General features: G+C 36.6%; 1 protein-coding gene across 1 annotated transcript in view; it reads right to left on the bottom strand.

The window, feature by feature from the left end:
• The window catches only part of NUAK1 (NUAK family kinase 1), a 62,301-nt gene that overhangs the window by 16,969 nt on the left and 29,792 nt on the right, over window positions 1-15,540 (bottom strand). Inside the window, exons 3-4 of the mRNA XM_020803644.3 lie at window positions 3,157-3,308; window positions 1,296-1,361 (exon numbers count right to left, since the gene is read on the bottom strand). Coding sequence (XP_020659303.2) covers window positions 1,296-1,361; window positions 3,157-3,308 — 218 coding nt within the window. The remainder of the gene's footprint in view (window positions 1-1,295; window positions 1,362-3,156; window positions 3,309-15,540) is intronic.

Genomic DNA, 15,540 nt, shown 5'->3' with positions numbered 1-15,540 from the left:
TACGAAGAATTTTTGACATACTTATGACATCACTAAAAGCTAATCTGAAAGCTATCATTGTGCCTGGAGTTCTAAGGCCACTTCCTAATGAAGGACATGTGCTTTACTTGAGTTTATTTTGAAACTGGATTTGCTTATTTTTCAGACATGATCAAAAGGATGTTCGGAGTACTTTGGAGGAGACACTCAAACCTTACAGGCCAAGAACATTTTTATGATCCCAGTGGCCAGCAAATTGCCATCTGTAAAGTAAATTGTCTTATGTGAAGATTCTACTATTTTGTCTACTGACTGCTGGTGCTCTGCTTAGAAGGGGGAAAAGACTATTTCTTTATCTTCATATAAGGTTCTTTTTAAAACAAATACCCGTATTTCTCGCTCCATAAGACACACCTGACCATAAAACACACCTAATTTTTAAATACCAAAAATTTAAATAAAATAAAAATAAATAAACAGCCAGTCCCACGCTGGGACTGCAAAAAAAATATAATAAAATAAAAAAATCACCAAAAAACAAAGCAACATAGAAACATACCCCCAGTCCAAATCTACCCTCCAAAACCCACCCAGAACATTTTTTAAAAAGTAAAAAGCAGCACCTAATTTTTAAATACCAAAAAAATAAAATAAAAATAAATAAACAGAGCCAGTCCCACGCTGGGTCTGCAAAAAAAAATCACCAAAAAACAAAGCAACATAGAAACATACCCCCAGCCCAAATCTACCCTCCAAAACCCACCCAGAACATTTTTTAAAGAAGTAAAAAGCAGCATCTTACCGGTCCAAAGCCTCCCCGAGGTCCTCAGAAGTCAGCGATGGTGGTGGTGGGGACCCCCACGGGGCCTTCTGAGGCCTCCGGAGGCATCAGAAGCCAGTGATAGTGGCCTGGGGGGCCCCCGCAGGGCCTTCTAAGGCCTCCGGAGGCCTCAGAAGCCAGCGATGGTGGCATGGGAGGGACAGTATTCGCTCCATAAGACGCACACACTTCCCCCCATGGTTTTTTGGAGAAAAAGTGCGTCTTATGGTGCAAAAAATACAGTATGTGCAAGTTTTTGAGAGCCAAGCAGGAAATTACACAAACCATGTTGTAGCACAGGAAAGTTGTGGAGCGCGGAACCTAATTTGTTGTGTTAGTTGTTGCATCAGCATGACAGCTTAAAACAATGAGCACAGAGTAGTCTATAGATGACACAACAACAAAAATTATCTCTGTATGGCATTATACAGATGTGTACCAGGTTTTACAGTGGTTTCTCTGACAATAGTAGTTGACACAAAAGAAAAAAATTTACCTTAATATTACAGTTATCATCAAGAAGAATATTTTCCAGTTTTAGATCCCTATGGACAACACCATTCTGAAACAAGAAGAGGGGGAAATATAAGAATGGACACAAAGGAGAAGTTGTGGGAGGGCTTAATATTTGATGGATAAAAGAAGCAAGCCATCAGGGTGGTCTTTCCATTTACACTTCAGTCATAACACTTGCAGCCTAGTAACTAGTGACAGGAGATGTATTAGTCACTTGCTGTGTGGTTAAGGGAAGAATGACTGGAATCTATCCTCCCACAAAGCCTGTAAAACAGCAGGGGGACTCCTTTCGGAACTTAATTCCAACCCCATTCCTCCCCTCACTGTGTGAAAGTAACATATTTTTCCTAGCTCCAGAAAACATTTCTCTTTCCCTTTTTCTCTTTCGCTCTCACTGTTAAGTTAGTCCTTGGAAAAAAACAGGCTCTTCAAATCTCTGGCCTTTCAGGTATGAGAAGTTACAGTACTGTATATCCCTATAAGACTGCTTTGGTTTTCAAATGTTGGAGACCTAACAAGATATAGTCATGTGAAAAAGAAAGTACAACCTCTTTGAATTCTATGGTTTTGCATATCAGGACATAATAAAAATAATCTGGTCCTTAGCAGGTCTGAAAATCAGGTAAATACAACCTCAGGTAAACAATAACATATAACATACTATACAATGTCATGATTTATTTAACAGAAAATAAAGCCAAAATGGATACGTTGTGTGAAAAACTAAGTACACCTTACGATTCAATAGCTTGTAGAACCACCTTCAGCAGCAATAACCTCAAGTAATTCTTTTCTGTCTCTTTATCAGTCTCTCACATAATTGTGAAGGAATTTTGGCCCACTCTTCTTTGCAACATTTATTCAGTTCACTGAGGTTTGCAGGCATTTATTTATGCACAGTTCTCCTAAAGTCCTGCCACAACATTTCAATTGGGTTGAGGTCTGGACTTTGAAGATTCTTTTCTTTTTCATCTATTCTGTTGTAGATTTGCTGGTGTGCTTGGCATCACTGTCCTCTTGCATGACCCAGTTTGGTCATCTAAGGTTGTATTTACCTAATTTTCCGTTCTGCTAAGGACCAGATGATTTTTATTATGTCCTAATACATAAAACTGTGGAATTCAAAAGGGTGTACTTCATTTTTCACATGCCTGTAAGCCCATATCACAACTTGGTTAAAATCAAAGCATACATAAATCTAATTTTCTGTGTTGTAACATAGGAAGATCTGCAATCTCTATTCTTTAAAGACAAACATCACTTAAGATGATTCTTAATGGGGAATTTACCATTAACATTTTTAAGTTTCCTTTAGTACTTAGCTAGATACATCCTTCTTTTAAAGGGAGTTCTGCATTTTAAAGGATTTTAAAAGTCTTTTTAAAAACTCATTTCACAATTTTAATTCATATGAAAGAATTTATAGCATGGATTTGTTTACCATTAAATTCAGGGAAGGACCTTAATGCATTCCCTTTTGCTACAGCCCTGATCTGTAGCTCTTTTGTATGAAGGTATGCTTCCTGCCAAACACAGTATGTATATTTGAAATAACTGATGGCACTGCAATGAGGGCAAGAATATAACACACTTAAAATGTATATAAAATATATGTAAACACTATAGAAAGAATATATGTAAACACTATGGAAGGACAAGGATTTGTTTTAGCATGATATGTACGAATAAAGAAGATACCGTAAAGTCACATTTCAGCTGAAATGAAACAACCATGAAATAATCTTGATTCTCAGTCCACAATACACAGCAACATACAATACAAAACAACACAACACTATAAACACACTTGTGTGATAATGTGGCTCAAGCGTTTTGCTCACCTTGTGGCAGTAATGCACAGCAGAGACAATTTGCCGGAAGAAGTGTCTTGTTTCCCTCTCGTTCAGCCTTCGCCTTTCACTGATATAATCATACAATTCACCTTTGCTTGCATACTCCATGATGATCACAATCTTATCTTTGTTCTCAAATACTGCAGATTAAAAAAAACCTCTGCACTTTTAATTCAATAGGTTTAAGAATTAAAGACACTGAAACACACATGATCAACTCTGAAACCAAGGAGCACATTACCACTGTCCTAGTAATTTCCACTCTACTGCAGCCTCCATTTCCCCCTTGCAGGAATGAATAGATCCATCTGTTTCTGGCCTCCTTCAGCTTCACATGTTTATTGGTAAATTCATTCTATGCTGTTTCTGTGTACTTTTTTAAAAACCCTGCAAAATGTGTATTTTTTTAACATATCACACAGCAGACATTTATTTATTACAAAATACATGTTGTGTCTGCACTCTGATGTGGGTTTTTTTTGGGGGGGGGGGGGCTGGTACATCTATCACATAATTTAAAGAAAAGTGAATTTCAAAGGATAATTGTAGTCCAGCAGATGTACAGCACGTTAATGCTGGTAAAGGCAGACAGGCAATCTTCAAACTGTTTTTTTTTAAACTCAGGAATGTACTGATATCTGGACTTGTGCATTTTGTTTCCTTCCTCTCTCTTGTTCTTATACATTTTTTCTTTTGTCACTTGCTTTTCTCATTAAGAAATAACAACCAAAAAGAGAAGTACAGCTAGTAGCAATAAGATGAATGCTAATGGTTCGTAAAGCATAGAAAGGTCTTAAGTGGCTTACATTGGCTATAGGAAGTATTGTAGAAATAACATTTAATGCACTCCCAACATGCTTGACTGGAACCTGGTCTATAAGGAGTCCCAACTGAGAATGAAAATGAGGCCAAATAAAAACTGAAGCTGTTCTCTTCTAGGCCATGCAGTCATAAATGGGGAAAACATGAGTACTGTACTACAAGCCCAGGTACTGTATGTCATCTTCATATGCAAGGCATGCGTTTCCTGCAATTTTTGTAGAAAGAGGAAATAGTTCCCCTTACCAGAAGTAAGGCGGTATATAAAACAAATACTGTAGCAACACTGAAAAAATTGGACTCTGTGGCAGATGTGTCATCTTGTGTGTGTGTGTGTGTGTGTGTGTGTGTGTGTGTGTGTGTGTGGAGAGAGAGAGAGAGAGAGAGAGAGAGAGAGAGAGAGAGAGAGAGATTGCATGTGCTTGTATTGGAATGGAATTAGTAAGCAGTCAGATAAACTCTGGCTGCTGAGCAGTTGGTTGCCTAACTGCTGATGAAGCACTGATTTATTCCGGTGACTTCATTCTCATTAACAATAAACTTTGGAAACTATATGAGCTGCTGTGGACGATTACATTATATCATCCTCTCCAAAGCTGATATTCTGAGTACTCTAAGAAGGCATTAATATTATTAAAATGGTCTTCTTACATAAGAAAGGCCCTTATAACCAGAAAGGCACCGTTTATAACAAATCAATACTGAAATACTGTAAAGACACAAGAATCAACTGATATTGACAGAATCAAATTTGGTTATCTATAATCACTGAAGCACATTAATGCAATCTCTTATTTACTAGAGTGCTTTATTTACCAAATACAGTTCAAGTCACTGTAGGTAAGACTCTATGAAGAACTCCCTACATTTACTTGTCTATTTATCTATCTTGATTAGCAACAACAGCTGAAAGTTTCTGGCATATATGTACATCTTATTGGACCTGCTATTTCAAATTCTTCAACTGGTGATGCCAATGATTAAATTTCATTTACGCGAAGCAGTACATGCATAGCAACCTAGCTATTGTTCTTTGTCCAAAAGATCATTGTTCAAAGAAACACTACCATGTAAACATATGTATCACCATAGGACAGCATTGATCATGTAATGTTGTATTTTTAACACACATTGAGACATGTTTTTAATGTGCCTAAACAATAAGATAAATGTATTTAGGTGCAGTAGAGTGTTTCTTACAGGAATAAAGAGACAAATAAATATAGTTCCCTCTAATTGAAGCTGCTGATGGACTGATTTATTCAATAGAACAATTTGGATTTACTGGTTCACTGTATATTTTAGAGCATTTCATTTATATCCAAAGAGACTAATACACATTATTCTAACGTTAGGCCAGTTTCTAAAGCAGTTCTGTATAGCTGTAGCCAGCACCTATTACACAGAAATAAATTTAATAAGGAACATATATTTGGCTTTTTAGCTTGGTAAAATTGAAATGCCAGACAAAGAAACATCATTTCATTGTACATACTCCAGCATCAAGATGTTAGTGACTACGCTGCATGACACATGATTCATAATGATGAATCTGCTTGCCTTTTTTTTCATAGACGCCGTAACTTCTGAAAAAAATTGCTTTACAGAGTTATTTCCTTGTAACAAAACTACAAATTATTTCCCCTCAAATAAGGAATTCTGAGATTACGCAGAAGGAGATACAATTAGGACCAGTCTATAACACTGCCCTATTTTAGTAATGTGGTCCTTCCATCAGGAATCATGAACTCTACATGCAGCTGGCAAGCCACTAGACCTAATGTTTGAAGAGTGCCCCCAGGTTTTCAAAGGTTCTCAGTATCTGAACTGGTTCCATCCTCTCAAGCTAGCCAAATGAATTTCCTTTCCTTTCCTAGAACTTTTCCTGAGCAACAATGGTCTTCCTGGCTGTGCTGCATCCTTTGTCTCTAACTCCTGCCTTGGTTCTGATTCCTTGGCATACTTGCTCCAACCTTTAGGTTCCTGAATATTTCACACAGTGTCCTACATTCAATCCCTAAAGAAGTCCTCCATTATCCTGTTTCACTTACAAAGCTGTTTCTATCTCCAATGGCCCTTTCTGCCACTTAAATCTTCATCTAATGTTCTTTGAAAATGAATCCTGCAGTACAGTATTTTTGGAGGAAAAAAAAAAAAAAAATATATATATATATATATATATATATATATATATATATATATATATAAATATGAGTAAAGATGCAACAATTTATCTGACCAAAATAACTTGTTGCAGCCCTGGTTGAAATTCATATAATAATTACATAATAATAATCCATAATAAATGGATTGACTCAATAAAGGAACATACAGCCTTGAATTTATTAGAACTGTGCAGGTCTGTTGATGATAGGACCTACTGGAGGTCACCAATTCATAAAGTCACAATAAATTAGAAGCAACTTGAGGGCTCATAACAATAATTATTATATGCCGTCCAACTGTCTCTGATTCTGATTTTGTCCACATAATCCTCTTCCAGGATCCTCTAGATCAGTGGTCTCCAATCTTGGGGCCCCAGATGTTCTTGGACTAAAACTCCCAGAAGCTTTCAGTACTTGCTGTGCTGACCAGGATTTCTGGGAGTTGTCCAAGAACATTTGGGAACCCATGGTTAGGAAGCACTGATCTAGATACAGAGTACTCAGAAGTGGTCTACCATTCTTCTGAAGGTGCTCTGGGATTGTGTAGCTTGCCCAAAACTACACAGGATGGCTCTTCTCCTGCAAAGCACAGCAGAGAATCAAACTCCTAATTTTCATAAATATCACCAAAAAGCATATAACAACTCGGATAGAGTTGTACTATAAAACCAAGAGAACTATACTAGAATATGAATACTACTTTTCTCAATTTAAAAGGCAAAAATAACGAGATTGAATTTTGATGATAAAATTAATGAGATTACATTTAATTCAGCAGGTGTGAAAAAAATGCTGCTGCCCAACAGAATGTGATGTATACAGGCACTTTCAAAAGCCATGAACTTTTTCAAAATGCAATTAGGTCTTTGTGCAATTAGAATAAAGTATTTATTTTAAACAAAAATATTTACTTTCATCCATAATTTTAAGAACAAATTTATTTATTCTGATATTTGTGTGCAAGAATGTGTGTGTGTGTGTGTGTGTGTGAGAGAGAGAGAGAGAGAGACTGAAAGAAAAAGAGTTGCTATTTATTTCTTGGTTCTGGCTATCTAAATATGTCTTTTGACTTGGGATTTCACTCAGCTATAATGTAAAACTTAGAAGGAAGGTCATTTTGTACCATTATTTTTCTCAAGCTATTATTCTCTATCACAGCTGAACTATTATGTCACCCCTATGTTTACTCCGTCTATTTAACTATTTTTAGAAGGCTTGAAATGATCAAAGCTCAAAATGATACAGAACTCTAAAACTTAATGGAACGAAAAAAGAAAAAAGGAGGCAGATATAGAAAATGCCGATACAGAGACTTCCTACTCATCTGTATGTCCAGAATTCTAGGATTTACCACACCCAGTGAGGCATAATATCTTTCTCATAAATATACTGGCTCATCAAAAAGAAGAAAATCTTGTGAGGCATGGAAAAACAGATCCTCAAAAAATGTTTTATATGAAAAGATGAAACCAGACTGTGTACATTGATGACTGAAAGCTAAGAAAAACAAAAAAAAAAGTTTCAAACTATTTTGCCAGGATCTTTTACATATCACCCAGATCTTTACAAGACAGAATAACAGGTAAACACACATTCCATTTTATTTTTACATTTCTGGGATTCTAATGTAAAACTGAGAAGCACAGTCATACAATGTTTTTTTTTTAATGGACATCCACTTTAAGGGCTGACTGCTTTCCATTTACATGTAACCCCAGGATAAGAATTTTAGTTTATTGTTTTAAGAGAAGCAGCCAATCTCTTCACACTGGAACCATGTGAATTCTCCTCATGCCTTTGCTCTATATCAGAGCAATCTCTTAAATTAGTTCCAGTGTGTTGACATTCCTTCCATCTGGTGTCTTTCCATAAAGTGGTATTTTTATTACCCTCCTTACAGCAGCAGACAGAAGTACCTTTGCAATGATACAAAGTGCTCTTTTATTAAAGGTCAGCCAAATCAAAGCAGCAAGTGAGTTTGTCTTCAATTTTAGGAATGCAACATAGTATACTCTTTTCATTCAGAAAAATCGTAAGATTTTTTAAAAAAAAACTTAGTTAAAGAAGAATAATTGTTCTTGTTTAATATTTGAAAACAATTATTATCTTAAGCGTATTGCATACCATCTACTCAGGCTAGAAACTGACATCAGAAATAGCCTGTACTGTAATTAGAAACAAAAGCTGGTTAAGTTGCAGATACTGTACTGTAAGTGATTGAGGCAGTATTTTCTTGTTTATGAAATCAAGACTTTAAAGCAATTCTGAGTGAAAAAAGCTGTGACTCTTTAGATAGATAGATAGATAGATAGATAGATAGATAGATAGATAGATAGATAGATAGATAGATAGATAGATAGATAGATAGATAGACAGATAGACAGATAGACAGATATTATTTATATGCCGCCTTTTTCGCAGGTCAGCTCACAATAACTAAAATTATATAGCAATCACCAGTATTAAAATACCATATAAAAACAATTAAAATCAAAATTAAAACTAAAATTGAAAACAATCTGTTGTTTTTAATCTTGGCTTTAATCTTAAACAATTTAAAACTTTTTAAAAACGCATAATCTCTAAATTTAATAAAGCTTTCCTGAAACACTGGATGATTAAAAGCCTGACGATGGAAGGACAAGAGAGAAGGGGCAAACCTTGCTTCCAAAGCCTGGGAGCAGTGCATTCCAAAGCCTGGGAGCAACCACTAAGAAGGCCAATTTCTCCTCTTCCAGGTTACCATTAACATCAGTTTCCTGCTTTAGATAGGTGTGGTAAATATTTCTAGGTCTTTGCTTTAAAACAGGAGTGGGCACCTAAGGTCTTGTAGATATGTTTGATCTACAACCCCATCAACATTACCCAACACAGCCAATGGTAAAGAATAAAGAAAGTTGAAATCCAAAATCATCTGATTGACTATAATTACCCACACTGGCTCTACATATTACATTGATCATTTAAGCTTGATTAAATGACATATAAAACTTCAAAATCTTGAAGAAACAAAAATAATCCACTACATTGAATTTTAAAACATTTAAATTAAAGCACAACCTTAGGAAGAATTGTCAATGGAACTAGTAATTCAATCAAATCAAGCATGAAAAAACTTCTTTGTACCAGCATGATCTAGGCCAGGTTTGTGGATTAAGCTGGAAGCTATTAAAATTGTTGTGTCTGTAAAGATTTAATACCATTCCACAGTATTTAAGGATACTTGTGTATCAGTGTTTTCATTCTAGCGCTTCATTGTAGCCAGGAAGACTTTTCTTCATTATATTTATGAGAGTCAGGAATTATTCAAAACAGATAAAATACAGAATACTATGAAATAACACCCAAACAAGCACCTGAGATAATTCTGATTATTAGTTTTGTTTGTGTTCAATGCCTGAAAAGAAAATCCATAATGTGTTTCCCCTCCTAGCAATTCCAGAGTTGTCATATCAACATTCAAAGTGTTCCTTTATGATTAAAAATAACAAAGGATCTTGTGGAATCTTAATGTCTAGCAAGTTGTATTTAGCACGGACGTTTGTGGACTACAGTCCACTGCATTCAAACACAATCTTCACTTGGTGAAGTGGGCTGATGCCCATAGATGTTTGTGCCAAATAAAACCCATTAGCCTTTAAGGCATCAAAAGATTCTTTACTGTTTTTCTACAACAGATTGACATGGCCATTTCCACGTATGATCTAAGAAAGTGCATGCATTGACAGTAGAAGCACACCAGCTGAAGCTCTTCTCTCAACAGTGTGTCAATGTCCACGTTGCAACAGCTTGTATCTGCACATTTAACTCATGAATGTTTATGAGTCTTTAGGTTTTGGGGTATGGTTATCAGGCATACAAGACACTCATGTATTCTTTACTTCCTTCTGAGGTTTAATGCTCAGGAGACATTTTCTGAAAGATTTCACACCTATGTCACATTTTAAAAAATTATAATATTTCTTTAGCAAAAAGTATTGTAGCAACTTACGCCTAACAATTTTCCTACAACAATGGTTTCCAACGCTGAGTAACCCAGATGTTATTGGACTGCAACTCCCAGAAACCCTGGCTGGCATGGCTGGTGGTGAAGGCTTCTGGGAACTGAGTCGAAGAACACCTGGGGACCCAAGGTTGGGAACCACTCTCTAAAGAAGAGAGAACTGGAGTGTCCCTTTGGTTAAAATCCTTTGGTTAAAATAAGTTGCCAAACAAAGTCCAACCATCACACATTTGAGTACAGCAGGGCCTATTGAACTAATAGCCTCAAACGTAGCATCTGTGATCTCTCTAGTGAAGTCCACAGATGTAGCAAAATTCAAACTGATTCAATAAACATCATAACACGTTAAAAAGTGCTAGAAATTGACACATCAACACATTTTTTCCAGTTTTCCAAAAAACAGGATATATTTCTATTTTTGGTTACAAACTAAGTTGCTATATTAGGTGCCTTTAGACACTATCATGGGACATACACATTCATTTTTGCTGTTTTTCATTACCTTTTCTGGAAAAAGAAAACAGCTTATAGGATTGATAAAATAATGGCTTGAAACCTGGAAAAAACCCTTCAAAATGTCTCTAAAATGCCACTAGATGCCCTTGAAAAGTGACTTTAAGAGGTACCAGTAGGCAATCTCTGTAAGTCGGGATCCACGTTCCTGCTCAGACCCCATCATGGGGCACACTGGAACTGGTCAGTAATTGACATTTTACAAACATCTCTTTTTTATTGTGTAGATCTTGGAGGATTCCATATTGTCTTCTGGAGGATTCCAGGGGTGGAAATATGCCTTTTTTGGCAATACGTGTATTTTAGTTTTTTCACTGGGGAGGCTCTGGGATAATCAGGGAGCTATAAAAATGCCATAGGAACCTTATATGGCCTACAAACCACATGTTGCCCTCCTCCTATAATAAATTAGTAATTTTTCCCCTATTTATTGTGCTACTTTTTAAATGTAACTTCATTTTGTCTTTTTAATCAAAAGGAATCTACCTTATCTCTAATTCATTATTTCTAAGCTTTGCACTTCTTACAAAAACTTGGGCTATTTCTGAGGCTTTCACTGTATGGGATAAAGATGGGAGATGGGGTAAACATCTTTCACTTGTAACTCGTCTGTGTTTAACTATTTGTTCCTGGGGGGGGGGGGGGACTACTGAACACTATTAAGTAGAGCAAGATGGAATGGCTGCATAGTGTCTTTTGATTAGAAACTCTGGGATCTAATTTTCTAGAAGCATTCTTAATTTACTTTATTTTGCTAGCAAGCCTTTAATGGATAAGCATCTCCACATATTCTCCTCAGGTTTTAAACCTGTGGAAAGTATTGCCAGATGGGTTTTCTTCTGAAGTTATTATGTCCCCAGAATAATGCTTCCGCTCAAAAGATTTAACTGTTGAACAGAGGCTTTTGGAGAGGAAAGGGTAAAAAAAAGGAGGTCAGTAAAGTCTTTGGTTTTTTTTAAGTTAAAATTTATGCATTGAAAATCAGAACACTTCTGGAAAAGTCAGCTTAATCCACCCAGTCTTTAAAAATTACTTGAAAGCACTTCCCTTCCAGCTGTAGCAAAAGTCTGCCAATTACAATCCTGTGGAGAGGATGGAATTTCTTCTGACTCCAAACTAGGGTCTGATTCTTGCAGATAATGCAGGAGATAAATTCATTTTGATCAAGTTACAAAAAGAATTCTGAAACTAGAAAGCTTGTTTACATACATGTGGATTTGGCTACCATTGAAAACGGGTGGTTTGTGTTGACACTAAGTTGATAAACGCAGAGGTTAATCACCTTTAGCCAAACAAGGTCAAAAGGATACCAAAACATGTATCCTGTTTAAGGGAAGCACATGTTTTGAATCCTGATATAAACATCTTCCAGTGAAAGAATAGCACTCACACTAGCAAAACTCATTGCATTCATCAATTAGCAAGGGCAGCTTGTACACTGGGAGAGGAAGGGTGCTTCACCTCAACATTTCAGAAAGAGACACTCTAACAATGCCAATCACAAGCTGCTTTCATAAAACATTAGGCTCCAGTGATTCCACTGAAGGATCAACCTTCAATCCGATGTTTCAATATGAAATTATTATTACCACTTTTTGTTTCTTTCTTCTACTCTTTTTTTTAATCTTCCTGGTATCCTATCTTAATCACTCCAAATTTGGAAAGAAAAAAAAGACAAGGTTATCTCTAGACTGGATATATATGTCTTTGGGAAAAATGAAGTGAGAAGGCAATATGTTTTAGAAATGATACCCTCTCCAAATTAGGAGCTTTGTTTAGAACTAGGTGGCAAAAAGGAAGGCTTGCTCTAGCTATATATCCAACTACACAGCTCAGCTTCTTGGCCGGAAAAAGAAGTATTCCTAGTTTCACTTTCTACCACTTTAGGATTTGAGTAGGGCCAGATTACACCAATGTAGAAATAGCTCCATCGTTTCTTCAACCTATGGCCTCAGTGAGTGATGGGAGGGTAAGAACATGGGGGGGGGGGAAAGATATTTCTCTCAAGGTTCTGTCTGATAAGGTCTCAATAGTTTAAGTCCAACAAATCTATTTTCCAGGTACAGTAATAGAATTTAATTGGTGAGTTCATTTCTAGCACCTAGCTCTCAAGATTGCTGCTACAGCGCCAGATAAGCGTAGCAATTGCAGCTTTTCAAATGTTTGCTTCCTCTTTGTTTTTCCTGATCAGCATCATGAAGCTATATTGCAAATAGTAACTGAAATTGTTTGCTTCTTCCTGAACTAACCAAATTATTCTATTTTGTCTTTTCAGGAAAACTGGCTGGGATCTAATGGGCTATTCCCCTATATGATTACTTTGGTCATTAGAATGGGGGGGGGGAGACAATCCCCCCTCTTCCATCTCCAAAACTGGCTTCAGAATACAAGCCCCAGAAGGAGATGAAAGGTAGAGGAGAAGACAGTTTGATCATACCAGTACTGTATAGTGGTTTCCAAACATGAATCTCTGAATGTTGTCCAACTACAATAGTATCCCTAGACAGTATGGAAATTGTGCACTAACAACGTCTTTGGATCCAGATTTGGGGATCACTGTGCTACTGACTACTGGTTACTGAATTCTGCCTTAAACTTTGTCAAAAATATAAACAAACAGTGATTGATGAATCAGCAAGGAAAGATCCTAGAATAGATTAAACTAAGTTGCTTGTAAAACAGACACTCTACAAGTAAAATGTGATATTTCTCTATTGAATGTCAGTTTTCCATCCAACTTGGCAATATTCCTATCATAACTTTTGATATCCTGAAGTATGACATCAAATCGTATTTGATGATTGAAATATAATGATTTCCTCTTTAAAGCACAGACTCCTGATTGCAAATGAAAACTGAGAGGTTGAAAGATCTCTCAAAAATTAATGTAAAATACTACAGTACAAGTTTCATTTGATATGTAAAACAGAACTGTTCTGCACTCGTGACAGCTATGAGTTCTGTTATGAAGAAAATGGTGATGAAAGAGTTTTAGAAAAGTGTGTTGTTTTGTTTTTGTTTATATTTCCATCATATGCAGAGTAAGGGACAGCACTGAAATACCATACTTAAGCACACCTAATTCTGCCAAAGCATGGGCTGCTAAGTAATTTAATTGACCTAAAGAACAACAGGCAAAGCATAAGTTTGCAGGAGACAGATTTTTGGAAGCTCCAGCCCACATTTAGAACATTTGCTCCATTTGCAACCCACATGCTGACACAGCACCCCACCCTTTCTCTGGTTCCAGATCTTGTTAAGATTTTGCTTAATAGAAAAGTCAGATATTCATCTCCTTTCAACCAAGCAAACATATTTTTGAATAACTCAATATGTGAAATATAACATGATTCCAAGGGTTTCCTTGTTTTAATTATTTGTATCCGCTCTCAGAATGTTAAACCTATGAATTCTGATCAACATAAAAGGTAGGTTTACCAGCAAAGCTTCAAGTGGAGGTTAAGAAAAGTCCTCTCCTCTCAATGGATCAGTGGGGCTGAAGCAGAAAGGTGTTACAAGTTATGCCAGGTGCCATGTCTACTTAACAAGAGAAACTAAAAGATGATTCTTCTTTTCAACTTGAATCCTATCCTAGCAGATATTCCACATTTCAGAAAGGAAAAGAAAACATCAAGGACGTTTTCTATTCTTAATAAAAGGCAACCTTTGCTTATTAAATATCAGTTAACGCCAGGTGCTGGAAAGAGAGTGATCAGAAAAGCTACAGGATCTTGTGCCACCAGCACTCTGGTTCATTGACAAGCTTGGCAGACTAAGCTGTAGGTGTTAAGGCCAACACCAGGCTGCAGTGCCATGCTGGGTGAAAAAAACCCAGAAGCCAATCTAGATCCAATAGCTCAACAAAGCCTGAAACCTAAGAACCACTTAGGTTTCCAGTGAATTTCCAGTGAAAATAGTGGAGCTTGGATCTGACTGCACCTTTACTCCTAATCCCTTAGTTTTCAATCTGCCTTCCTCAAACATCACCTTTGGTCTAGTTCTAACCATTCTATTTCCTATCCCAGAGCTTGGAAACATTGCTTTTCTGTATTGCTACTCATAGAACCTCCTGGAAGAACTTTTGAAGACCCACAAGTTGCTCACCCCATCTGCCTATCAAACAGTGTGTACTTAATTATTGCCATATATTCCTCTAAGGTCAGACTGAGATAGTGGTAGCAAGATTTGATTGTACTGTTTCCTGGCTAAGGCACTGTGAGGAATATGGCACTGTAGGCAAATGCATTCTAATGAGATGTCTGCTGTGACAACCATCTACTATATTTTTTCCAGGCTATGCAGGCAAATTAGAAGAGCTGCAGTAAAGAAATGTTACAAAGTTACTAATGATAGACATTGGTAGGAAAGCTTCTCTCACCCCTTATTCTCTTGTTATGAAGTTTCTCCAGTGTTCTATAGCAAAGCAATTCAAACATTTATTTTTCTTTTTGATCACTTCTATAATGCATAATGACTTGATGTATCTTACCATACCAAACCAGCAAGCTAAAAGAGCTAGGAAAATACTGGTACTGTATTACTACTGTAATACAGTACAAGTACAGTGGTGCCTCACACAATGATGTTAATTGGTTCTAAAAAAATCAATGTTGTGTGAAACATCGTTCTGTGAAACACCATTTCCCATAGGAATGAATTGAAAACCGGTTAATCCGTTCCAATTGGAACAGATTGCTGTCTTTAAGTGAAAAAACCCATAGGAAACATTGTTGAGTGAAACAATGTTTCCTCCATTGGAATGTATTGAAGCCGACTCAATACATTTCAATGGCTTTGCGAAGTCCTTTTTCGCTCCTGTAAAAGTGCCTTACAGTGTTTGGAGCAGGTTTTAAATGCTTGCAATCGTTAGCC

This window comes from Pogona vitticeps, chromosome 5 (genome assembly GCF_051106095.1).
Source record: "Pogona vitticeps strain Pit_001003342236 chromosome 5, PviZW2.1, whole genome shotgun sequence".
Lineage (NCBI taxonomy): Eukaryota > Metazoa > Chordata > Lepidosauria > Squamata > Agamidae > Pogona > Pogona vitticeps.
This window is presented reverse-complemented; position numbering and strand designations above follow the sequence as displayed.